This window comes from Hypanus sabinus, chromosome 27 (genome assembly GCF_030144855.1).
Source record: "Hypanus sabinus isolate sHypSab1 chromosome 27, sHypSab1.hap1, whole genome shotgun sequence".
Lineage (NCBI taxonomy): Eukaryota > Metazoa > Chordata > Chondrichthyes > Myliobatiformes > Dasyatidae > Hypanus > Hypanus sabinus.
This window is the reverse complement of record NC_082732.1, coordinates 25,284,826-25,311,193: the sequence shown is the minus strand read 5'-3', so window position 1 is coordinate 25,311,193 and position 26,368 is coordinate 25,284,826. Positions and strand designations below refer to the sequence as shown.

The 26,368-nt window shown below is 42.6% G+C and overlaps 1 protein-coding gene and 1 long non-coding RNA gene across 3 annotated transcripts in view; one reads left to right on the top strand and one right to left on the bottom strand.

Moving 5' to 3' along the window:
* sdf4 (stromal cell derived factor 4) overlaps positions 1–6,580 on the bottom strand; it is a 107,154-nt gene extending 100,574 nt beyond the window's left edge. The window contains exon 1 of the mRNA XM_059952009.1: positions 6,019–6,580. Coding sequence (XP_059807992.1) covers positions 6,019–6,329 — 311 coding nt within the window. The 5' untranslated portion in view covers positions 6,330–6,580. The remainder of the gene's footprint in view (positions 1–6,018) is intronic.
* A 17,547-nt stretch (positions 6,581–24,127) lies between these two features.
* The window catches only part of LOC132382124 (uncharacterized), a 31,814-nt gene continuing 29,573 nt past the window's right edge, over positions 24,128–26,368 (top strand). For both annotated transcript variants that reach the window (XR_009508214.1, XR_009508215.1), the window contains exon 1: positions 24,128–25,999. This is a non-coding gene — a long non-coding RNA (uncharacterized LOC132382124). The remainder of the gene's footprint in view (positions 26,000–26,368) is intronic.

The window sequence follows — 26,368 nt, the reverse complement described above, 5'->3', positions numbered from 1 at the left end:
TATTGAGGAGGTCCTCCAGGGTGGGGAGGCTGATGCCCAGGAGGAAGCTGGCTGAGTTTACAATGCTCTGCAGGTTTTCCCCAATTCTACGCATTGGCTTCTCCATTCAAGACGATGATGCAACCAGTCAGAATGATCTACAAGCTATATCTCCTCAACTCCTAATGGAATAAAGCCACTGCAATGCCTTCTTTCTAATTGCATAAACATGCTAGGCCCAGGTTAGATCTTCAGAAATGCTGATACCCAATAAGTTGAAGATGCTCACCCTTTCCACAGCTGAAGAAGACTGATATGTGTTCCCCCCAACTTCCCCTTCCTGAAGTCCACAAGCAGCTTGTCACAACCAACTACTGTCTGATATTTGGTGACTATATCAGTGTTCAGTTCTCATAATGAAGCAACAAGATTCATGGCACTCAGGTACCAGCCAACAACACTCGTCACTTAGTATGGCAATGCTGTCATCTACACAGCAGCTGCATTATCGACACAACTGTCTTCGAAACAATGATCTGGTATTTGTATTAATCTGACACGTCGCACACTCTTGGTGTGATGGCAAGGTATACACTCCTAGTGCTAGAAAATACGTGAAAGCATCGTAGCGGTGGTAGCTTTCCGTCACAACAATGGAGAGCTATCCGCTTTCTGGGTATCGTACATTGACATGGTAGAGAACATAGTACTTGGGCTTCTGCGTGCCTCTCGTGAGGGGGACTGGGAGTTACACCTCCATGCTATAAGATCCATGATCCCATGGCGCTTTGCCTATGATAAGATGAATTATGCCAGGTAACTGTCCCCTTAGTTTGCTCAGATGATGAACCTTCCAGGGAAGAATTCTTCTGAGTATGAAGCCTTCAAGACAGGCTAATTCTCAGTGCACAACCCCTTTGGGTAGATCTGTGTGGACCAGGCTATTGTAGCCACAGTGAACAAAGACACACATAATCCTGGAAGCACATCACGGTTCAGCCTGAATGCTGGAGCCATCAAGTATTACTACATAACAGCTGAGCACCACAGTGCATTCCTGGGACAGTTAAGGGAGATGGTGCAAGGCAACAAATCAGAGCTTTGTCATGCAGAGCTGCAGTGGCCAAGGATCCAGAAAGATGAGAAAGCAGTTTCAGCAGTGGTTAGCCTCATACATGAATGGGTCAACCCATTGGCAGAGAAGCGGGACCTCCTTAGCATCTCTACGGCAAAGGCAGCCCCCAAGGACATTGCCTCCGACCTGATGAAGGCATACAAGATTGGTGAGCAATGCTATACAACCTTCAAGGATGAGAGACTAGAGGAAGACCCACCAGCAAAGAAATTCCATGACCCAATGAAAACCAACAAGCTGAAAATATTCAGTGATATGTGTGAGAAGAGAGAAGTGAAATCAAATGGGAGGGCGATCATCCTGAAAGCAGTCAGGTCTTAGTTTGGACGCATCATAGTGATGGCACAGGGGCGCAGTCCACGTATGGAGGAGATCCTTTCTCATCCTCTTGGATCACTGTCCTGGGCCCTGTCCACACTAGAAGGATTGCTGAGAAAGACAAATAAAGCTACTTTAGCCACAACCTTGCAGAAAAAATGGAGCAGTAGAAGAGCAACTCCCAGGAAACTCTGCTACAGTGGATGATGGAATGAACTGGGTCCAAAGAGTGAAAGGTGATCAAGTTACTTTCAGAGTTGTTGCCACAACAATTCTGGGTATGGCTCTGAGGGAAGGCAGTCAGAGTAGCAAAATAGATGTTGTGTTCGACACATACAAGGAGAACTCTATCAAGAATAGTGAAAGATCTCTACGGGGTGAAGAGCCTGGTCACGAGTTGCAAGGTATCACAGGCACACAGATGGTGAGGCAAGGGAGGAGCTTCCTGACCAAAGTCAGCAGCAGAAATAGTCTCATTAGCTTCATAGTCCATGAATGGAGGAAGGCAGAGTACAGAGCAAAGCTACAGGAGATGATTCTGTATGCAACTGTAGTGATCTGCTCAGAAGACACAGATGTCTTTATCATGCCTTCAGCATCTTGTGACAAGATTGAGGCCCCATTGTTCTAGAAGTATGACACTAGAACCCGCACAAAGCTTATAGACATCAGGAAGGTTGCTGCCACTGTTGGCATAGAGATTTGTAGGGCTCTCATCGGATTGCACGCATATACAGGATGTGACACTGTAAGCGCTTTGGCAGACAAAGGAAAGACAAGTCCCTAAACTTCTGACCAGCAACAGGGAAACTCAGGACACCTTCTTAAGAGTTGGGTCAGGAATGGGATCTCTCCCCAGAACTGATAGACAAACTGGAGGTATTTACATGTCTCCTGTATGCCCCAAAAGCATCAACCACCAAGGTCAATGAGCTCAGGTATCACCTTTTCTGTGCCAAAAAAGGTGAAATCAAAAGTCATCAACTCCCACCATGCAAGGACTGCTTAACAAAACATGCACAGCGAGCCAACTACCAGGCTGGCATGTGGAGAAGATGTCTGGAGAAGGACCAACAAGTGCCAAGCCCTGTTGGCAGAGGATGGAAGATGGTGAGAGAAGAGGAAGCTGAACAGTTGACGGTGCACTGGATGGAAGGCCAGCCAGCACCCGTTGCCATCCTGGATCTACTGGCCTGTAACTGTCCAAAAAAAAAAGTTCACTCTCAAGATGTATGTATGCTGCAAATGGCCTCAGGTGTACTGACATGTGTAGGCCGGCAGACTGTGAGAACCAGGCATCCATCTCAGAGAGTGTGGGAAGTTCAGATGAAGATGTGGAAGACTTGGAAAATTATTATGATTATTAATAGGTTATGAAAGTATGGAAAGTAGTCTTTGATTAAATATATTCATTCTACAACCAAATGGGGCCAGGTTATGGTCTTGTTGAACCCCACATTTGGATTACTGTACTGTAATTCTATATGCTATGACAAAAGCTTAAGATTTGTTTTGATTTGATACAACAATATAGAAAATATCATGACATTGATAAAACTCTAGAAATCTCACCAAATGAGGTTTTTTTACCTTTTGGGGGGTGGGGTAACATTTTCTGTTGTACTGATGTTAATATGGAATATATACAAAAAGTGATTACTTATTTGAATTCCTGAATAAATTCTCTACAAATCCATTTGATTATACGCGTCCTAGGGTTTTTACTGACTTTTCCAAAATGAACAACAGACAAGTACTTTGCTAAGAATGAAATGATTCACTGTACTGAAATTGGGCACTGTATTGCGAGTACCACCAATAACATAGTTTTCAATGTAAGTTTTATAACAACATTTGATGAAAAGTGCTTAAACTCAAGTATCATTGTGACAAATTTCAATGTTGAGGGATCACTGATGACAAAATACCACTAGGTTGAATATACATGTCGTACAAGTCCACAATCCCTTATCCGAAGTCTTTGGGGCCAGTTGCATTTGAGAATTCAGAATTTTTCAGATTTCAGAATCCTTCCTTATTTAACCTGTCTCAGCGCCAGTGGACCTTAGCACCCGGGGGAGCTCCGGACCTATGCACATCCTCCCATATCCTTTAAGTCATCTCTAGATTACTTATAATACCTAATACAATGTAAATGCTATGTAGATAGTTGTTATACTGTATTGTTTAGGGAATAATGACAAGAAAATGTACATGCTCAAATAATGAGTGCTGGAGAGAGAACTTACAATCCGTGTTCTTTTTGACATTTTCACAGTGAAATTAAATACAAAGTCAACAGTGAACAAAACATAGCTAAATGTTTCATCAGCATTATAGATTTGTTCAGGACTAAGGTTTTCATCAGATATTATCTTGGCAAATTCGTCAATGTAAGATGCCGCATAGACACAAGCTTTTGCACTAACGCCACTTTCTTTGTTATTGATAATGACAGATGCTTCCTTCTCTCTTTTCTCATTGTTACCCATTGGGGTATCTGCAGCTCTTTTTGACATTTTCACAGTGAAATTAAACACAAAGTCAACAGTGACCATAAAATAACAGTGAACAACAAATGCACATGTAACCAGTAAGACGTCTGGCAGCTTCTGCTAGTGCTGCCACGTCTCTCCTGAGTGACATCAGCTGTTGGCGCAGCAAAAGCTTCGGTTTTCGGAGCTTTTTGGTTACAGAATTTCAGATAAGGGGTTGTCAACCTGTACTTTATATTGGCCACTTTTCAGAAATGCTTATTTTAGGGTAGTGTTATAAAATGCATGAGAGCACGCATAAAGCTACCATTGGTGCAATACTATCATATATTTTCTAACTCCAGAGATGTAGACCTTGCCCAAAATCACTATGCATTATTCCCCTCAGATGGTACCGACCAACCCTACTGGCTCACGGACTAAAATGCAAACTGGACAAGAAAAACAGAAGTTTATAAAAGCTTATATAATATGCAAAAAAAAATTTGGGTTTCTTAGTCATAAGGTACAGCGGGGAATTAGAAACTGAACTAATATCTTGCATCATTTCTCTTAGAAACAACACAGGAATACAGTCCAGACAGAATGAACAGCCAAAATAAATTAGCATTAGTGGGGTGGGTTGGGGGAAGGGGCAAAGTCTTGATGAAATTAACAGAACTGAAAGGTGGCCTGACGGCCTGGTTGGTGTCCTAAAAAAGCACAGTTTTGAAGACAATGGGTGTTCTAGTTATCTTCCAAATTTCAGAAATTCCAATACAGATCGCACAGATCTTCACTTAGCAAATTTAAACAGTGAGAAGGTAGGAAAACTACTATAATCTATTGCGTCTGTTGCAAAAGAGAACTTACAAAATAATGACAGTTGAACTGGTGGGATGTAGATGTGAATTTGAAAAGGAAACCATGTTTGACAAGTGAGTTTCTTTGAGGTTATCATTAGCAGAATGGGTAAAAATATTCTACAGTACGTGATGTATTTGTACTTTGAGAAGGCCTTCAAGTTGCCGCACAGGGAGAAGTTGAGCAAAGGGATTGAACCTAATTAATTAACATAGTAAAAGATAGAAAATAGTAGGAATAAATAACTCATTTTGGGTTGAGAAACTGTATCCAGTGAAATGTCATAGGGATCAGTGTCTGGGGGGCTCAACTGCTCACAATCTAGGTCAACTGTATTGAAAGTTTTGTATTGAAACATGGCTGCATTATGGCCTGTTATGGAAACATCAATGCCTTTGAACAGAAAATCCTACAAAAGGTAGTGGATTCAGCTCAGTACATCACAGGTAAAGCGTTCCCCCCACCCCACCCCACCCCCAACTACTGAGCATATCTATGCGAAATGCTGTTGTAAGAAAGCAGCATTGATCATCAACTATCGTCACCACTCTGTTCCTACCGCTACCATCAGGTAGAAGGCACAAGAGCCTCAGGATTCACACCACCAGCTTCAAGAACAATTACTACCCCACAACTACCAGGCTCTTGAACAAAAGAAGCTAATTACACTCATATATGGAGATGTTCCCACAACCAACAAACTTACTCTAAGAACTCTTATCTTATCTCATGTCTTGATTATTTATTGCTATTTATTTATACTTGTCTTTGCAGTTTGTTGTCTTCTATGCTCTACTTGATCTTTCTTTGATCCTGTTTACAGTTACTGTAACAATTGAGTATGCTTATAGGAAAATGAATCTCAGGGTTGTATGTGGTGACATGTTTGTACCGATAGCAAATTTTACTTTGAATTTTGAAAATACCCGAGAATGACAATGGTACAAGATTGGGCAGCAGAACCATTTACCAAATATATTCCAATATTCGTGAGATTTTGTTTGATATTTAGATAATTAACAGATATGGCATTAGTATGGAGAAGTGCCAGCGAATTAAATCGATTATTGAGGAGGCGCGCGTTCTTACTGACATTTCTAAACCGGTGCACAAGTGTATGCCCACCCAGATACCAGCATAGAGCAGAGATGGCCAGTCAAGTACTTCAGAGTTGTTGAAAGTTTATAAAGTTTTGCAACAATTATTATCTTTATCCCCATAACGCGCGTCATGCGAAAGATTACTCACTTTTCAAATATGGAAATCAACTTTTTCCTGTTCCTAACGGGTTCCGAGTCTTCCTCGAACTCTTCCATCTCCTTGCCCAAGAAGACCTCCTGGTGGAAGTCCCTGTTGAGGTTGCCCCCCTTCTCCAACTTGAGCCCGTTCACATGGTCCGGCGGCTGGATCTCGTTCTCGTCCTTGCCGACGGCCGACTTCTCCCTCTTGGCCGCCGAGTTGTTGGTGGGCCGGGCGTAAACGTCCACCAGCAGGAAAATGGAGAAGCAGCCCAGGTAGAGGCTGGCGATGCTACACAGGACGGACTTGACGGAGACCATGGTACGTCTGGGCAAGTGAGGGAGAGGGCGAGGCAGAGGGAGGGGACTGCACTGATGTAAGCGGCCAGCGACTGCGTCAACGGCGGGAGGCCGTCATCTGGCCCGGGCCCCAGCCTCGGCCATAGACAGTCTGTCCGCCACCCAACCCACGGCTCCCCCGACTCCTAACGCCCAGCTCAGCCACAGGCCGCGGGATAAGGCCTGCCGCAGAAGGAAGGTGTCTGCGCCGCAGCGCTGGGCAAGGTGTACCTCGGCGAGGCAGCGGGAGAGCCCCTCTGGCGCCTCCTGGCCTGGACGACCGCAGCAGGCTGAGCGCTCGCCACTCGGCCCCAACCCCTGGTGACCCCCTGGGGTTCAGAACGAGCACTTGGAGCTGTGTGGTGTGTCAACCCAGCTCATGCCCTGTTCTCATTGCTACCATCAGGGAGGAGGCACACACTCAAAGAGATTCAGGAACAGCTTCTCCCCCTCTGCCAAGCAATTTCTAAATGGGCATTGAACCCATGAACACTACCCCACTAATTCGTTTTATTTATGTTATTTTGCACTCCTTATTTTATCTTAGCTGTTTAATATAAGAACATAAGAAATAGGAGTAGGCCATCTGGCCTGTCAAGCCTGCTCCGCCATTCAGTAAGATCTGGCTGATCTGGCCATGGACTCATTTCCAACCACCTGCCTTTTCCTCATAACCCTTAATTCCCCTACTATGCAAATTATATAAAACTTAATGTAACTCAGTTTTTTCTCTAAATTTATTGATCATGTATTTCATTGTACTGCTGCTGTATAGTTAACAAATTTCATGACATATGCAAGAGATATTAAATCTGATTCTGATTCAAACCTTGAAGTGGATGGGCCACAGTGGCAGAAGACACACAATCTGGCCACTGAGTTTATGTCGAGCTCTGTCATGTCTCTGCTGCTATGAGCCTGTGATGGTCCTGCAAGTAAGGTCTTCATTGCACCTGGGTGTTCATGTGCTCTGCATGTGACAATAAACAGGTGTATCCACTTCAAAGTTTGACATGTTCTGCATTCAGAGATGCTCTTCTGCACACCACTGTTGCAACGTGTGGTTATTTGAGTTACCACTGCCTTCCTGTTGACCCTTCACCTCTGACCTCTCTCATTAACAAGGTGTTTTTGCTCACAGAACTGCCGCTCACTGGATGTCTTTATCACTCAGTTTATGTTTTTTTTTTGTTTTTCATGCCATTCTCTTGTTACGAATCCCGTAACTGGAGAACTTACCAGCAAAGATAGAGAGGTCCGTTGAAGTCTGATGTCACTATTTTCAAACGTTTTATTGATAAAGGGACACAAAAGTAGGGTTAATACAAACATTCAGATAGTGCACATCGTCAACACTCAATCTAAAGCACGGGTATAGTAATAATCATCATTAAGAAGTGAGCTCTGCTGGTGTCTAGGGGTTAATAGATTGTCCGTTGGAAATATAAAAGTCCCTCAAAGTCTGCAGGCCTCAGCCCTTTGAAAATCGCTGAGTTTTCCATGGGGCGACCGAGAGAGAGAGATTGGGGGAGAGGAGAAAGAACTTGCCGAGTCTCGATGAATCTTCCGTGAAATCGGGGGAGCGTTGGTTTCCTCTCCCCGATGTTATTTAAAAGCGGTTTTCTGTGATTCCAGCCACAGATTCCAATCCCGGAATCTAACGCACGTGGCTTCCTTCAGAATGTCTTCCCGCTGCTGCGGGAACACTCTCGTGTCTTCTTGGTGCGTCTGAGGGGGCTGTCCCCCTGAGACTCTCCTTTAAACTTCCTCACGGGGTCGCAGGTGTCAATCAGGTTGTGATGATGCAATCTCTCTCTCAACCAGCCCACCTTGCCCAAGGGCTTTTCACCTGGTCTCCATGAGACAATAGTCGCTGTTGTCTTTATTCTGTATCCCTGGTGGGACCTGCAATTTGACACGTCTCTCTCTCTCTCTCCGACTGGGTCTACTGACCCCCCTCCCCTTTCGACGGGTGCTCTTAGATTCTCACAAAGGAGGGGGCTGGGATCATAACACTCTGTAAACTCTAGAGACCAATGTGCATGAAAATCCCAGGAGATCAGTAGTTTCAGAGATACTCAAGCCGACCCGTCTAGCATCAACAATCATTTCACGGCCAAAGTTACTTAGATCACATTCCTTTCCCATTCTGATGGCTCCTTGGTAGAGATTGTTAAGAGCACCAAATTTCTTGGTGTTCACCTGGCAGAGAATCTCACCTGGTCCCTCAACACCAGCTCCATAGCAAAGAAAGCCCAGTAGCGTCTCTACTTTCTGCGAAGGCTGAGTAAAGTCCATCTTCCACCCCCCCCCCCCCCATCCTCACCACATTCTACAGGGGTTGTATTGAGGGCATCCTGAGCAGCTGCATCACTGCCTGGTTCGGAAATTGCATCATCTCTGATCGCAAGACCCTGCAGCAGGTAGTGAGGTCAGCTGGGTAGATCATCGGGGTCTCTCTTCCTGCCATTACGTACATTTACACTACACACTGCATCCACAAGGCAAGCAGCATTAGGAAGGACCCCACACACCCCTCATACAAACTCTTCTCCCTCCTGCCATCTGGCAAAAGGCACCGAACCATTCGGGCTCTCATGACCAGACTATGTAACAGTTTCTTCCCCCAAACTATCCGACTCCTCAATACCCAGAGACTGGTCTGACACCAACTTACTGCCCTCTACTGTGCCTATTGTCTATTATTTATTGTAATGCCTACACTGTTTTGTGCACTTTATGCAGTCCTGGGTAGGTCTGTAGTCTAGTGTCGTTTTTTTTTTCTGTGTCGTTTTCATCTAGTTCAGTGTAGTTTTTGTACTGTTTCATGTAGCACCATGGTCCTGAAAAATGTTGTCTCGTTTTTACTGTGTACTGCACCAACAGTTATGGTTGAAATGACAATAAAAAGTGACTTGAAGATCAATTGAACCTCTTGACTATGTCTGCATGCGGTAGTGCATTGAGTTGCTGTCACATGATTGACTGATTAGATATTTGCATTAACGGGCAGGTGTACAGGTGTTCTCTGAGTGAATTAAAACTTCACTGACCCCTTACCTTTGACTCCCACCACCACTTTCCCTTTTACATAGGAGGAATATAAAAGGTATTCAAAGGAAAACCCTGATCACAATTACTAGTGCTCCAAGGATTTTGGACAGCCTAACCTCAGGCCTCAGTTGCGTAGTGAGGTTTGTGGTGGTGCTGCATTTACACAGAGTGGTTAAGTGATTAAATTAATCATCTAAGGTTTGGTTCATTGATCAGAGATCGCACAGAGGAGGAAATCTAACTTCAGCCATGGCAACCATGAAGCCACTGGAATGCAGAAAAAACCCAATTGATTCACCAATCCCTTTCAGGAAAAGAACTCCACCCAGCCTGAGCCTGGCTTGTTTGTACACCAAGGCCACAAAAATCTAGTTTATTCTTACCTTCTGAGTTAAATATTCTAATACACCAGTTTAGGGTCAATTGGCTACAAGTGCTCATCTGGCCATTGACACCACCTCCCATGACCAAATAATAAAATTGTAGTCAGCTCACTGCGAAGTTCCTACTGTTCTGATGATCTGTCTTTATTCTTTCTTAATACCCATTGTGTAGCCCTGGAAGTCAATCTTAATTCCTGAAATTTGGCCAGTAACTTGGCCCTCAACTAACTGCTTAACAACAGGGATGACACTGATTTATCATAAAGCATATTGAGGAATTCAAAGTGTAATATTAAAATCAATCTGGCACTACCTCCTCCAACTCATCTCTAATTTTCCTTCCTCTAAGATGAGTGAAGGGAAGTTCATGGGAAATGTCAGAGGTAGAATTTTTACACAGAGATCGATGAGTAAGTGGCATGCACAGCACAGACTCTTCAGCCTGTGTTTGTTAGTCCTGACGAAGGGTCTCGGCCTGAAACGTCGACAGTGCTTCTCCTTATAGATGCTGCCTGGCCTGCTGTGTTCCACCAGCATTTTGTGTGTGTTTTTTGTTTATTTTTGTTGTATTTTTATTTGTATTTAGAGACACAGCACAGCATTGGCCATTCAGGCCCTACAAGCATCACCACCCAGCAAGCCACCTATTTAACAGCCTAATCACAGGACAATTTAAAATGACCAATCAACCTTCCTACCAGTACAACTTTGGTCTGTGAGAGGAAACCAGAGCACCTGGAAAAAACCCATGCAGTCACAGGGAGAACATGTTGCTGAGTCAACTTGTATAGGCATACTCCATCATCAGTCTAACTCTTCCCTCCCCCACAGTCCATTTCCTTCCATCAGTGTGCCTATCTATCTAAGAGTCCTTTAAATGTTCCTGTGGTATCAAACTCTTTTAGGCTTCCATCTGTACCGCTTGGTTTATCTTTACCTGGGACAATCCTGGCGAACTCCTGCTCACCCAGCTTGGAATATCTAACAGTGAAGTGTTGGCATGTGAGTTCATTTCAGCCATCCTAACTCAGTCTGTGGTCTCCCACGCTTCTTGCTGACTTGGTAAAGCAGCCAGCATGATCAAAAGCATCCCCCACCCCACCCCATCAGGCAGAAGATAGACAAGGCCAACAGCATATATCGGCAAGTCCTGACGAAGGGTCTCAGCCCGAAACATTGATAGCACTTCTCCCTACAGATGCTGCCTGGCCTGTTGTGTTCCACCAGCATTTGGTGTGTGTTAACAGCATATATCACCAGGATTAAGGACAGATCCCATCTCACTGTTATAAGACTATTGAATGGTGCCCTAGTATGATATAATGGATTCTTGACCTCACAATCTACCTTGCTCCCTATTCTCTACCTGCACTGTATTTACTCAGGAACTGAAACACTTCTTTCTGCATTCTGTTGTTATTTTTCTGTACTACCTCAATGCACGGGTGTAATTAATTGATCTGTGTGAATGGTATGCAATACACGTTTTCCTCTGTGCCTTGGTACATGTGACAATAATAAAGTAATTTTTTTAACTGCCCATTATATCACCGGCACTTACGCAGGAATGAAGGTCTTCCATCTCTGTCTGTCCTTGGCTGCTCAGATGTAGAAGGCTTCTTCATTGCTGTTTCCATAACAGTTTTGTTATACCAGGCTAGCCCTAATCTGAACTCAAACCTGAGGACCGGTGGACCATACTTAGTCTGGCCTCTACTCTTTGACCTGTTTGGCATGGATGACTATACCAGGAGCTAAAGCATAAAGCCCTGACTCCAGCCAACACAGCTCACTGGATCACTGAGGCACGCAAGCCTCCATACCACATCAAGGTTGTGGTCCTCTTGGAGGAATAAAGTAATTTACTAGTTTATAATTTAATTTACATCATCAACAAATTTTAGGTATGCAGCTCTCTGCTCCATCATCAAACACATTTTCAAATAGTTACATCCCCCAATCAGAACCATGTTTGCCACCATTTGTCATTTCCTGCCAATTAAAGCATGGTTTATTACTATCAGCCTGTTAGGCAATCAACCTAACTTGTAAACAATTCAGTGATATCTCATTGGGGATACAAAAGATTGTAGATGTTGGAATTAAGGCAGAACATTGGATGCAAAGTCCTGAAGTAGGATCTCACCTGGAATGTCAACAATTCCATTTCCCTCACAGATGCAGCTTGACCTGCTGCGTTCCTCCAGCAGATTGTTCCATGAGTAATAACTCATTCTCTGTCTCAGTAGGAATTCTACTGTAAAATATTTAGAGTTTTTTGATAGTTAGGTTGCTGTCCAAATTGAAGTTATGATCATTAAGGATGAGTAATCTGCCCATCTTTATTCTGAAAGTATCCTTCTCATCACATCTAATTGCTTATAGAACATAGAATAGTACAGCATATTACAGGCCCTTCTATTAAGTAACTATCCCCGGCATTTTCTGGTAGTCAGTCTTTTTGCCAAAGCAGACTGTTTCTTCTTATTTACACTATCAAGGTTTTAATATCAATCTTCAATCTTGTCCTTTCCTGGGTAACACCTTTTCTATTCTTAGGCTGTTCGTGGAGGGTCAGAGAAAGTTAGTGGGGTGCATACAGCTATTCAGTTGTATAAATTCACATGCATTTTAGCCAAGTCAATAAAGTCAGGAAATACAGATTCTCCTGATGAAGGGTCTGGGACTGAAATGTCAACATTTACTCTTTTCAAGAGATGCTGTCTGGCCTGCTGAGTTCTTCCAGCATTTTGTGTGTGTTGCTTTGGATTTCCAGCACCTGCAGATTTTCTCTTGTTTCAGATTCTCTCTGTGCCCTAACAGATCACCATGGCCAAGGGGTAATCCTTGCAGCAGTTGCTTTCTAGACGAGGGACCAGTGGAATGGTGGGGAAATGGTGCTGGGCCCTTTATTGTTTGTCATGTAGATTAGTGTTCTGGATGAGGTTGTTGGTGTCATGAAGAGTAGACTTAACGGATGACACCAAAAAAGATGGTATAGTGGACAGTGAGAAAGGTTGTCAAAGGTTACAAGAGTACTGAGATCAGCTGGAGAAAGAGGCAAGGGAATTTAACGTAGAAAAATGCAAAGTGATGTAACTTGGGAAGTTAAACCAGGGCATGCCATACGTAGCAAATGGAAGGCACCAGTAAGTGCTATTTAACAGCAAAATCTTGGGTTACAAGTACATAGTAAATTTGCTATATTATTGTCACATATACCAAGGTACAGTGAAAAGCTTGGCTTGCATCCATTCTTACAAATCATTTCATTACAACAGTACATTGAGGTACTACAAGGTGTAACAATAAAAGAGTGCAGAATAAAGTGTTACAGTGAGAGAAATTGCAGTGCAGGTACTGTAGACTTTGATGAGATCTTGTGTGAGGTGAGGTAGATTGCGACGCCAAGAATCCACCTTAGGTTTAAATTTACTGTCATCAGATTGCACAACCAAAGGAAACCACATTCCTCTGGATTGCCAACACAGCACATAAACCAAAATATTATACAATGAATAAGTTAATATAATTCAAGTAAAGCACAGCACAGGTAAACAGTAAACAGTTTGCTGTCCTAGTGACGAGGCCTTGGTGGTGGCAGGGTATTCATTCATCTCACAGCCTGAGAGGTGAGGCTGGTCCCCAGTCTAGTAGTCCTAGTCCTGATGCTCCTGTACCTCCTTCCAAATGGGAATTGGTCAAAGAGATTGTAAGGATCCCCAAAGGCAACTCTCCTGGTAAATGTCACAAATGGGAGGGGGGGGGGTGGAAGAGTATCCTCAATGATCCACTCCTTACCCTTATGGCACTAAGGGACCATTCCATAGTTTTAAAACAGCGAAAGAGAAGCTATCCTTGAGCCTGGTGGTATGTGCTTCCAGCCCTTTGTATCTTCTGCTTGATGGGAGGGGTAAGAAGAGAGAAGGTCTGAGGTGGGTGGGATCATTGATTGCGCTGGCTGCTTCACCGAGGCAGTGAGAAGTATGGACAGAATGCAAGGTGGGGAGACTGGTTACCATGGGGTGCTGGGCTGTGTCCACAACTCACTGCATTTTCTTGTGGATGTGGGCAGAGCAGTTACCATACCAAGCCAAGATGCGTCTGGATAGGATGCATCAATTAAAAAAAAGGGAGGCTCAAAGGATAACTTCTTTAGCCTCCTGAGGAAGTAGAGGCAGTAATGATCTTTCTTGGCCATGGCATCAGTGTAGTTCCCTGATAGTTTTAACAAAAGTGGACAAGTTGATGAAGAAGGCGTATTGTATGGTTGCTGGAGGCATTCAGAATAGGAACTGGAATGTCTGGTTACAGTTGTACAGATCGTTAGTTAGAATCCTGTAGGAATGATGTGATTAAGCTACAGAGAGTGCAGATCAACAAATGTTGCTGAGACTGGAGGGCCTTTGTTATAAAGAGAGATTGGATAAGCTAGGCTGCTCTTTCTAAAGTTCTAAATTGGCCTTCATAAATCAATGTATTTCAGTACAGGAGTTGGGACTTTATGTTGAAATTGTATAAGATGTTGGTGAGGCCTAATTTGGAGTATTGTGTACAGTTTGGGTCACCTCCCCACAGGAAAGAGTGCAGAGGAAACTTACAAGGGACATGAGGATCTGAGTTAGAGGGAAAGGTTGAATAGGTTGGGACTTTATTCCCTAGAACATAGAAGATTGAGGGGAAATTTGATAGAAGAATACAAAATTATGAAGGGTTTAGATATGATAAATACAAGCAGGCTTTTTCCACTGAGGTTGGGTGAGAGTACTTACTAATTTCTTTCCATGTTTTCATACACTTCTGTGACTCATCATCTTGAATCACTGGTGTCTTTACAGTCAAGGCGCTCCCCACAGTATTTGTAAACACAAGACATTCTGCAGATGCTGGAAATCCAGAGCAATGCTTCCAAAATGCTGGAGGAGCTCAGCAGGTCAGGCAGCATCTATGGAAATGACACACAGCCTTACTGACTCAGAAGTTTCTTATACTGCCAATGGAGCTTGGATGTTGAAATTGTTTCTTACAGTGTGGAATAGGCACTTTGAGCTCTGCCACCCAACAAACCCCAGATTTAACCCAAGCCTAATCATGGGACAATATACAATGACCAATTAACCTACCACCCGGTACGTCTTCGGACTGTGGGAGGAAGCCAGAGCAAGCAGAGGAAACCCAAGCGGTCAAGGGGAGAACATATAAACTCCTTACAGACAGTAGTGGGAACCGAACCTGGATCCCCGGTACTGTTACGTGTTGTGCTAACCAGTACGCTACCGTGCCGCAACTAGGGACTTTAAATTATCGCTTTTTACCCATCTATAGTTTTAACTATATAGTTCGATCTTTAGATATTTCAAGTCCACTTAGACCATAAGACATGGGAGCAGAATTAGGCCATTTGGCCCATCGAGTCTGCTCTGCCATTCAATCATGGCTAATCCTTTTTTACCCCTCCTCAGCTCCTCTCCCTAGCCTTCTTGCTTTAATTTTCAATGTAGTGGCCAGTCAAGAACCTATTAATCTCTGCCTCCAATACACCCAACAACCTGGCCTCCACAGCTGCCTGTGGTAACAAATTCCACAAATTCACCCTCTGGCTAAAGAAATTTCTCGGCATCTGTTTTAAATGGATTCTCCCACCATGGGAAATACCCTTACCACATCTACTCTAAAACCTTTCAAATGTTAAAAGGCCTAGACAAAGAGATCCCCTCTCATCCTAAATTTCAGCGAGTACAGGCCATCAAACATTCCTCATACGATAACCCTTTCATTCCCAGAACTAGCCTTGTGAACCTCCTCTGAACCCCCTCTAATGTCAGCACATATTTTCTGAGATAGGGAGCCCAAAACTGTTCTCACTTCTCAAGGTAAGGCCTCACCAATGCCTTATAAAGCCTCTGCATCGCATCCCTGCTCTTATATTCCAGACCTCTTGAAAAGAATGCCAACATTGCATTTATCTTCCTCACCACCGACTCCACCTACAAGTTAACCTTTAGAGTGTTCTGCACAAGGACTCCCAAGTCCCTTTGCAACTCAGATTTTTGGATTTTCTCCCCATTTAGAAAATAGTCTGCACATTTATTTCTACTACTAAAGTGCATGACTATGGATTTTCAAACATTATATTTTATTTGCCACTTTCTTGCTCATTCTTCCACTCTGTCCAAGTCCTTCTGCAACCTTCCTGTTTCCTCAACACTACCTGCCCCTCCACCAATCTTTGTATCATCTGCTATCTATTCCATCATCTAAATCATTGATATACAGCATAAAAAGAAGCAGCCCCAACACTGACACCTGCGCAACACCACTTCTCACTGGCTGCCACTCAGAAAAGGATCCTTTCATTCCCACCCACTGTCTCTTACCAATCAGCTAATGCTCTAACCGTGCTAGTAACCTTCCCATAACCCCATGGGCTCTTAACTTGGTAAGCAGCATCATGTGTGGCACCTTGTCAAAGGCCTTCTGAAAATCCAAATATACAACAGCCACTGCATCCCCTTTGTCTATCCTACTTGTAATCTCCTCAAAGAATTCCAACAGGTTCATCAGGCAAGTTTTTCCCTGAAGGAAACCATGCTGACTTTGTCACATCTTGTCCTGCATCACCAAGTACTCCATAACCTCATCCTTAATTGACTCCAACATCTTCCCAACCACTGAGGTCAGGCTAACAGGTCTATAATTTCCTTACTGCTGCCTTCCTCCTTTCTTAAAGAGTGGAGTGACATTTGCAATCTTCCAGTCCTCTCCCACCATGCCAGAGTCCGATGACCTTTGAAAGATCATTACTAATGCTTCCACAATCTCTACCACTACCTCCTTCAGAACCATAGGGTGCAGTTCATCTGGCCCAGGTGACTTATGTACCCTTAGGTCCTTCAGCTTTTTGAACATCATCTCCCTTGTAATAGTAACTGCACCCACTTCTCTTGCCCTCACACCCTTTCACATCTGGCACACTGTTAAACGCTTCCAATTGAAGAGTGATGCATGCAAAACACTCATCTGCCATCTCCTTGTCCCTCGTTATTATTTCTCTGGCCTCATTTTCTAGTGGTCCTGTACCCACTCTCATCTTCCTTTTATTTTTTTTGTGTACTTGAAAAAACCTTTTCTATCCACCTTGATATTGTTTGCTGACTTGCTTTCATATTTCATCTCTTCCCTCTTGATGATTCTTGTAGTTGCTTTCTGTAGGTTTTTAAGTTTCCCAAACCTCTATTTTCCTGCTAATTTTTGCTTTGTTGTATGCCCTGTCTTTTGCTTTACATTAGTTTTGACTACTCTTGTTAGCCACAGTTGTACTATTTTGCCATTTGAGTATTTCTTGTTTTTGAGTATTTCCTGCACCTTTCTCATTTTTCCCCAGAAGCTTAAGCTATTACTGTTTTGCTATCATCTCTGCCAGCATCTCCTTCCAATTTACTTTGGCCAACTCCTCTTTCATACCATTGTAATTTTCTTTTCTCCACTGAAATACTGCTACGTCAGACTTTACTTTCTCCCTATCAAATTTCAAGTTGAACTCACTCATATTGTGATCACTGTCTCCCAAGGGTTTCTTTACCTTAAACTCCCTAATCATCTCCGGTTCATTACATAACACCAAATCCCCTAGTAGACTCAATGACAAACTGCTCTAAGAAGCCATCTCATAGGCAATCAACAAATTCCCCCTTTTGAGATCAATTTCCAACCTGATTTTCCCAACCTACCAACATGTTAAAATCTCCCATGACTATCAAAACATTGTCCTTTTGACATGTCTTTTCTATTTCTCGCTGTAATCTGTAGTCCACATCCCATCTAAAGGTTTGGAGGCTTGTATACAACTGCCATCAGGATTCTTTTACCCCTGCAGTTTCTTAACTCAACCCACAAGGGTTTAGCATCTTCCGATCCTATGTCACATCTTTCTAATGATTTGATGCCATTCTTTTTAGCAGAGCCACGCCACCCCTTCTGCCTACCTTCCTATCCCTGATGCAATGTGTAACCCTGGACATTCAGTTCCCAACTACAACCACTCTTCAGCCACAATTCAATGGTGGTCACATCATACCAGACAATCTGTAAAAGTGCAACAAGATCATCCACCTTATTTCTTATATTCTGTGCATTGAGGTTTAACACTGAGTACTGTATTTGCTACCTTTTTTGATTCTGCATCCCTAATGCACTGATGGTTGTAGTTTTGCCCTATCATCTGCTGCCCTTCCTGACAGTCTGACTGCACATTATCTTTGCTTTTTACCATCTGCCCTATCCCAAGCCCCTTCACTCTGGTCCCATCCCTCTACCCAATTAGTTTCAACCCTTCCCAACAGCTCTAACAAACCTGCACACGAGAATAGTGGTCCCCCTTGGGTTCAGGTGTAGCCAATCCCTTTCGTACAGGTCATGCCTCCCACAATGTCCCCCGCACCAGCTTCTCAGCCACGCTTTTATCTCCAAATCATCTTGTTTCTACCCTCACTGGCGTGTGGCAGAGGTAGCAATCCAGAAATTACTACCATAGAGGTCTTGCTTCTCAGCTTTCTGCCTAGCTCTCTAAATTCTCTCTCCAGGACCTCTTTGCTTTTCCTTCCTATGTACCAAGACATCTGGCTGCTCTCCCTCCCTCTCCAAAACACTGTGAGTGCGATTCGAGACATCCTTGACCCTGACACCTGTGAGGCAACATACCATTTGGGTGTCCCATTCACGACTACAGAAGTTCCTGTCTGATCCTCTAATGATTGAGTCCCCTATTACTACCACTCCCCTCTCACTTCTGCACCACGGACCTGTGCTCAGTGCCAGTAACTTGATCTCTGTAGAATTCCCCAAAAGGTCATCCTCCCACAACAGCAATCAAAACAGTATACTTATTGAGGGGAATGGCCACAGGGGTGCTCTGCACCAAATGCCTGTTCACCGTCCCATTCCTTCTACTGAGTCACCCAGCTACCCGCCTCCTGCAACTTAGGGGTGCTACTTCCCTGCAACTCAGATCAATGATCTCCTCACTTGTCCGTACAAGGTCATAAAGCTGCTGCACCAGATCCCTAACACAGTCATCAAGGAGCTGCAGCTGGATGTACTTCACACAGATTTAGTCCCCTGGAAAGCTCTGGGTCTGCCAGGACTCCAACAGATATTATGTTAAAGATAGTGTGCCACTTTCTTTATTTCTCTCTCTTCCAGTGGTTAATACTCAGCAACTGTTGGTGCAGTAACTTTTTTTCTGCTGTACTGTTCACACGTATACATCATCTTACTAACCTCAGTGTCTGAGGCATCTGCACTAATAGGTTAAGGTTAAGAGATCATTCTTAGAAGTCAAGGCTGGCCCAGCGCACTCCTACCAATAGTTCCGAGCAGTGGGAAGTAACAGTGGTCTGGAAATTGCTCTGTGCTGTTTTTGGAGTTAAAACTCTGCTGAGGACACGCTGACCAGACTGTCAAAGTTGCAAAAAGTACAAGACCCCAACTTTAAGGATTATAGGCCAGCATTGTGTGCTACTGCACTGAAATTGCCAGTTTCAACACCACATTCCCTGCTGACGTGTTGTTGGACCTTGCCAACCTTAACATATAACCGTAACAGCACCGAAACAGGCCATCTCAGCCCTTCTAGTCCGTGCCAAATGCTTACTCTCACCTAGTCCCACCTACCTACACTCAGCCCGTAATCCTCCATTCCTTTCCTGTCCATATACCTATCCTATTTTGCTTTAAATGACAATACTGAACCTGCCTCTACCACTTCTACTGGAAGCTCATTCCACACAGCTACCACTGAGTAAAGAAATTCCCCCTCATGCTACCCATAATCTTTTGCCCCCCGTCTCAACCCATGTCCTCTTATTTGAATCTCCCCTACTCTCAATGGAAAAAGCCTATCCACGTCAACTCTCTCTATTCCCCTGATAATTTTAAATACCTCTATCAAGTCCCCCCCTCATTGGACAGTATAAACCATCTTTGCAGCCAGCTCTTAAAGGAGCAACTTAACAATACACTCTTCCCACTTCTGGGTGAATAGATAATTTCATGAAGGGTGTGGCAGAGTTTTCCCCAGTGAGATGTCCTAGGCATTTTGTAAAGAATAATGCATTTTGGTCACCTGTACTTTTCACTTCTGGCAGAATATTAATGTACATGGCTATGGAGATCCTCTAGGGACCCTTGGCAGGAAGTTGCCAGGGAGGTCTTGGTGCAGTGTCTGAAGGGTGCAATGCAGGAATATGTCTGTGGGGAGGAAGTTTCCTCTCCTTGAGTAAGGGGTTTGTGTTACTTCCACAATGCTATGAAAAGTGGCAAAGATTGGCAGAAGCTGCCTGCAGTGATTCCGAGGCTTGAAAGCTGATTGCAATTAGACTGTTGTGGTTAAAGCAGTCAAGCCACACAAATAGCTTTGTCATTGCAGTTGTAGGTCATCAAAAATTTCAATAAGGACAAAATGCAAGCATCAACTCTGTAAATAGCATGACTACAGGAAAAGCAAATATTGTGAAATATGACGCTTCAGTGAGTAAACAAATACTGTTGTTTGCCAGACTAGTGAGTTTAAAATGCCTGTAGACAAATTTTAAGTGGTGTATTACTTTTTAATACCGTTTGGAGAGATTTATGGTAGAGAGGAAAAAATGCTAAAACTCAGAACACCAAAGAAAGGACAATAGCTTTGTCAGAGATGAGAGCTTTAAAAACATTCAATATCAATCCATTTTAGATTAATTTCAATTTTCAGCAGTCTTTTTTGTGTGGGCATGGGAATTTCTTACCCAAAGTGCATAAAAGCAGGTATTTGAATAATTTAGTGTAGCAACATGTATTTGTATAAAAACTCAAATGAATAATGTTAGCTATTGGATTTGACAATAACATTTCTTCTGGGTAAAAAGCACTGATCCTTGTTGGTGGCTGAGAAAACATTACAGATAGCATCCAAAATGCTCAGCAGAATCTGAATAGAAAGATGTTTCAGGTTTACATCCTTCATCAAATTGTGGGGTAAAAAAATAGAAAAACTGGAAGTAACAATCTGCTGTAGGAACTCAGCAGGTCAGGCAGCATTGTTAGAAGGAAATAAATTCAGTGTTTCTGTTCAAAATTCTGAATCAGAACTGAGAATAGAGGCACGAGATGGACTCCCTTTCCACTTTCTATGCTGGACCCACATCATTAAAAAAAATTCCTTCCTCCCACTGCTGCTACTCGATTGCCCGAGTTCCTCCAGCAGATTGCTTGTTGCTCCAGATTCCAGCATCTGTGATCCCTTGCGTCTTGATTAAAAATCAATATGTGTGAAGAAAGAAGGGAAGAAAGAACAAATGGGAAGTTTACAAGTGTTCCAATGGAGCAAGATAGGAGACCATGGGCAGAAAGATTGAGGGCCACATTAAAAGCTACACTAGACTGGTTGCATCACAACTGCAGACTGAAAAGAGGAGTTTTGTAAAATGGTCAACCAATCTGCCTTAAGTTTCTTCATTTTTATTTCTCAAATTGTGGATGGCTCCTTTGAGGCCAGTATTTATGCCCATCTTTAAGTGGCCCTAAATGACTAGACAATTTCAGAGGACAATTAAGAGACTAGCACATTGATAAAACTGGGTTGACATATGGGTTAAATCAGGCAGTGACAACAGTTTTTGTTCCTGCATGGATATCGTCACATGAGCACATTTAATTGTGCAAACATGATCACTAGGACATATACATACATACACATTCCAAATGTACTTAATTGTCAGAATTTAACTACTCAACTCCCACAGTGGGATTTGAAATAATCATCTCTAGATCACTAGTCTTGATCATTTGGATACTAGTCTAGTGAGTTATCTACATTGTCGCTACATCTTTCAATTAGAAGTTACAACATAATTAATAACACAATATTCACTGCTTGCCAAGAAAAATAACGTTTCACCAGCAAAATCTGATTATGGCTGTGACTGGTGGGAAACAAAATAAAACAGCAGGTACAACATGAGGAAATCTGCAGATGCTGTAAATTCAAACAACACAAAATGCTGGTGGAACACAGCAGGCCAGGCAGCATCTATAAGGAGAAGCACTGTCGACGTTTTGGGCCGAGACCCTTCATCAAGACCAACTGAAAGGAAACATAGTAAGAGATTTGAAAGTAGTGGGGGGAGGGGGAAATGCGAAATGATAGAAGACCGGAGGGATGAAGCTAAGAGCTGGAAAGGTGATTGGCAAAAGTGATACAGAGCTGGAGAAGGGAAAGGATCATGGGACGGGAGGCCTCGGGAGAAAGAGGGGGGGAGGGGGAAGCACCAGAGGGAGATGGAGAACAGGCAAACAACTAAACATGTCAGGGATGGGGTAAGAAGGGGAAGGGCATTAACAGAAGTTAGAGAAATCAATGTTCATGCCATCAGGTTGGAGGCTACCCAGCCAGTATACAAGGTGTTGTTCCTCCAACCGGAGTTTCGCTGAACACCTACGCTCAGTCCGCCAGAGAAAGCAGGATCTCCCAGTGGCCACACATCTTAATTCCACGTCCCATTCCCATTCTGATATGTCTATCCATGGCCTCCTCTACTGTCAAAATTAATCCAAACTCAGGTTTCCCCCTCCCCCCACTACTTTCAAATCTCTTACTATCTTTCCTTTCAGTTAGTCCTGATGAAGGGTCTCGGCCTGAAACATCAACAGCGCTTCTCCTTATAGATGCTGCCTGGCCTGCTGTTTTCCACCAGCATTTTGTGTGTGTTGTTTAAAACAGCAGGTACTGCATTTCTGGAATTTCACAGAAAGGGGTTAAGATCGGATTCGATAGGTGACTGAGCAATAGATCCGAGCAATGATTCTTCCCACCGCCCACAATTGTAGCATCACTTTGGAAATGATGTTGGTTGGCTCACTGAATCTGAAGGGCAGTAGGGTAGAAACTGGAGTCAGGAGAAAGCTGTGAGTGAGGGGGAAGGAGATCAAGCCGTGGAACAGCAAAGGATTTGGTTGAAGGCCCTACAACTAGTGGTAGAGAATTGTTATTCAAAGAAAAAAAAGCAAATTAAAATCACTGATGTGGGTGAAAGCAAAGAAAATGGTACATTGGAATAGAACACACTGTAAATGGAGTAAGAATGAAGGTAGCCAAGGTAGAATTATAGGTCTATTGTTCACTAGCACCTCCAGAAATAAAGATATTGATGTAGGATACAATTAGAGATGGACCACGTTAGGGAGGAAAATGCAAGCAAAGAAAAAGCAATTTGTGGTATTTAAAGTTTTTAAAACACTTCCTTTAAACTATTTGGATGGAGGTTATCAGGTCCTGACTGCCTTTAGTCCCAACAGTTTTCCAAAACATTGGCCTTTGTGATGGGCACTGTTCAAAGTTTTCTTCCTATTTGAAGCCAGCCCATCTAATATTTGCAATGTCCTCCAATACAAAATATCAGTTTAAATTATCTCCCATTTCTTTGTTTCCCTAGTCTCACTTCGCAACATTTTACTCTCAACTATCCTATTTTCTCCCCCCATATATTGCCAAACACTTTGATTGACACTTTTCTCTCAATCTTTTTTCTCCCTTCCATTTTAGGTATTTAGTCTTCTGCTGCTGGTTCCTGAAGCATTCCCATTCCTTTTATCCAGTTCTTTTAGCTTTGGTCAAATACAATGGTAGTATTAAAATGTGATAGTATTAATAAGAGATATTGTCATTATCACATTGTAATGATCACATGGTAAAATTCCCAATACATTATCAACATACACAAAAGCATTGAGGGACATTACAAAGGTATGACAGAAAAATTGTCCAGGACGAACTGAGGAATGAGGCTGAAGTTAGTAGATGATCAGTGGCAGATATCTAAACAGCCATCTCAATGCAATGCAGAAATTCATCCCAATCAGAAACAGACTTGATGGTAAAGATGAACTGGAAGTGGTAAAGGAAGATATTAAGCCAAAACCAAAAGCATTGATAGTCAAATATCGGAGACAAAATAAGCACCATCAAACTGAACAGGCCCAAAGTGCTGAAGGAAAGCAAGGAAGTCGGGGGGGGGGGGGGCAAATGTGTTTATTGTTCTACACAGATCTAGGGGGCCTTATAATGCACAATCTATCCTCTGGAATGCTTCACTTGTGGCTGCTGGCTGGAGCTTCTCCATTTAACTAGGAATTGAAGTGCCATGGACATGTTCTGCCATTTAGAACCAGACACATTTTCACTATAGACCTCAATACACTGTCTTGCCCCAATGGATCAGATACCCACAGCCTTCAAGGTTAAGGTGGCAGTGGTGTTCACTAGGAAAAGCCAGAGGAATAACGAAAACCCAAACACAAAAATAACCATCATAGTGTATATGTTTTAATTACTGATCACCATACACTTAAACATCATTGTCACATTTTCCAACAGACAACGCATGACATCTTAAATTTGTTCATTAAAAGTCACTGCATAATACATTAATACGTCTGTAGAATTTGCTTCAAAGCAGATTTACTTCACACTGCATCCCCCAAGTACAGTGACCAGAGTACAGGGAACTAACCAAGGGCATAGCAAGTTGGTATAGTTTTAGCTGACTGCTGGTCACGGCCATGCACTGGTCACAGGCAGACCTCCTATCCCATACAGAGTGACGTATACAGCAGCAGGAGCAACATGCCGACAGCCCAGAAGGGCATGAAACTCAGCAGTATTCAACAGATTTGGGAAGGGGGCGTGTGGGTGAAATCTAAATAATAAATAAATTGAATACAGGAGGTATTACATGTTAGGGACAAAATTAGAACTTGGATAGGACTTCATAAACTGCATGAGCACTAAAGAAATACAAAGATACTAGATAACTATGGGATTTTTAAACTTAGAAAGTATGTCCAGTTGTATTCCTTTATATACAAATTGTAACTAATTTCTGAGGTTTGGGAACTGCATCAGTTCATTGTATATCACAGAGTACTTCAGTGTTTTAAAAATCACTAGTTCCCAACCTGAGAAAAAGACCATGCTTCTGGTTTAAAACTTCCTTTTCCATGTTTTCTTTATGCAGCATCTAGTTTGATCTTCAAAAAAAAAAATGCACATCAGCTGCCCTGACTGCCAAGTTCTGCTACCAGTCCCTGACAATCCACAAACTGCCCCAACTCTGACAATTAAGCATTCTGTGCCCCTGTCAGTCATTAGTGGGGCAAGGAACATTTCATTAAGTGTGAATAAGTGGGACTTTCAATCAGTTCAGAACCATTGACTTTAATTAATGAACAATACTGATAATGTAGGAGAATATTTTAAAAATGCATTTATTACCTTCCCTGGATTGAAATGCATACACAAATTGTGGTACCATTAAAGGTTAAATATTGGTATGCACCATTAACCTTCTATACTTTTACTACACTGAAAATTCAAATGCATTACTACAACTCTACAATAGACATAGAGAATGTCCAAGGAAAACTTCAAGTACTGGTTTTTCAATTAATTGAAAATGGAAGTGTGCATTTTCAGCAGACAGCAAGAACTCATGCACACAGAGGCAAGGTTAATAGTTTTAAAAAAACTGAATCCAACTGAAATAAGAGTTCCAATTCCAACAGCTCATTCATGCACAACAAATCTGTCAAGAGATCAGTTTTCAGCTCAGCATTCTTTGATGCAAAATCTCCATTACAATCCATATATGGAAGCACTCAAGCATAACACATCATTGTTCCCTTTCTGCTGAGATTCCAGGTGGAAGTTACAGCAATGGTGTACATCTTGGCATTGTCTCCAGTAAATCATCATCCTTTAGAGTGCATTAGAGATGCTGCACAGCTGCTGAAATACGAAAGCCTCCACTGAATGGAGGTGTGTTTGCAAGGGAAATAGCTCTATTGGCAATTTCTGCTGAAATGTCAGAGGCATTAAAGAAAGGTAATGCCCAAATAAGGTAAACATCCACAGCAAGCTTAATATGAGGTGATCCAACTAGCAAAGATGTTACTTCTCTCGTTGTCATTCTGGATGGAAGGTTTTATCAAGCACAATTAACCAGCATTTTAATTACAAAATGATTTGCAGGTTTCACAGAAAATAAATAATTACATTTGATTTTATCACTCTTATAGTTTACTCTATTTTACAGAGAGAAAATTTCAAACTAATGGCACAGTGAATGACAGCTCCACATGGGAGGTATATTGTACATTGGCTGGCTCAAGACTGTGTACAAGGTAAATTGGTACATACTTTATTTTCAAAAGCCTGAATAGTGAGAACTGGGTCCATATTTACAAAACCTCCCTGGAGGAGCAAAAACACATTTAGAGCAAATATTAACCTTAATTTTAAAAACTCAAATATCTACATTCAAGGAAAATGCTCCTTCCAACAAGGTTTGTAAAACATACCGTACCACTAGTTCACACGTCATTTCTCCTATTGAGAACTATTTTTGTTCTGAAGGAAAACCTTTCCCCTTGAACCTGGCCATCTTCATTGTATCCCCACTAATCAATAAATACCTTATTTATGCCAAGTAGTGTTATCAAAATAGCAAAAAAAAATTATTAGATGGTTCTGGATCGAAATTGGGGAGGAGA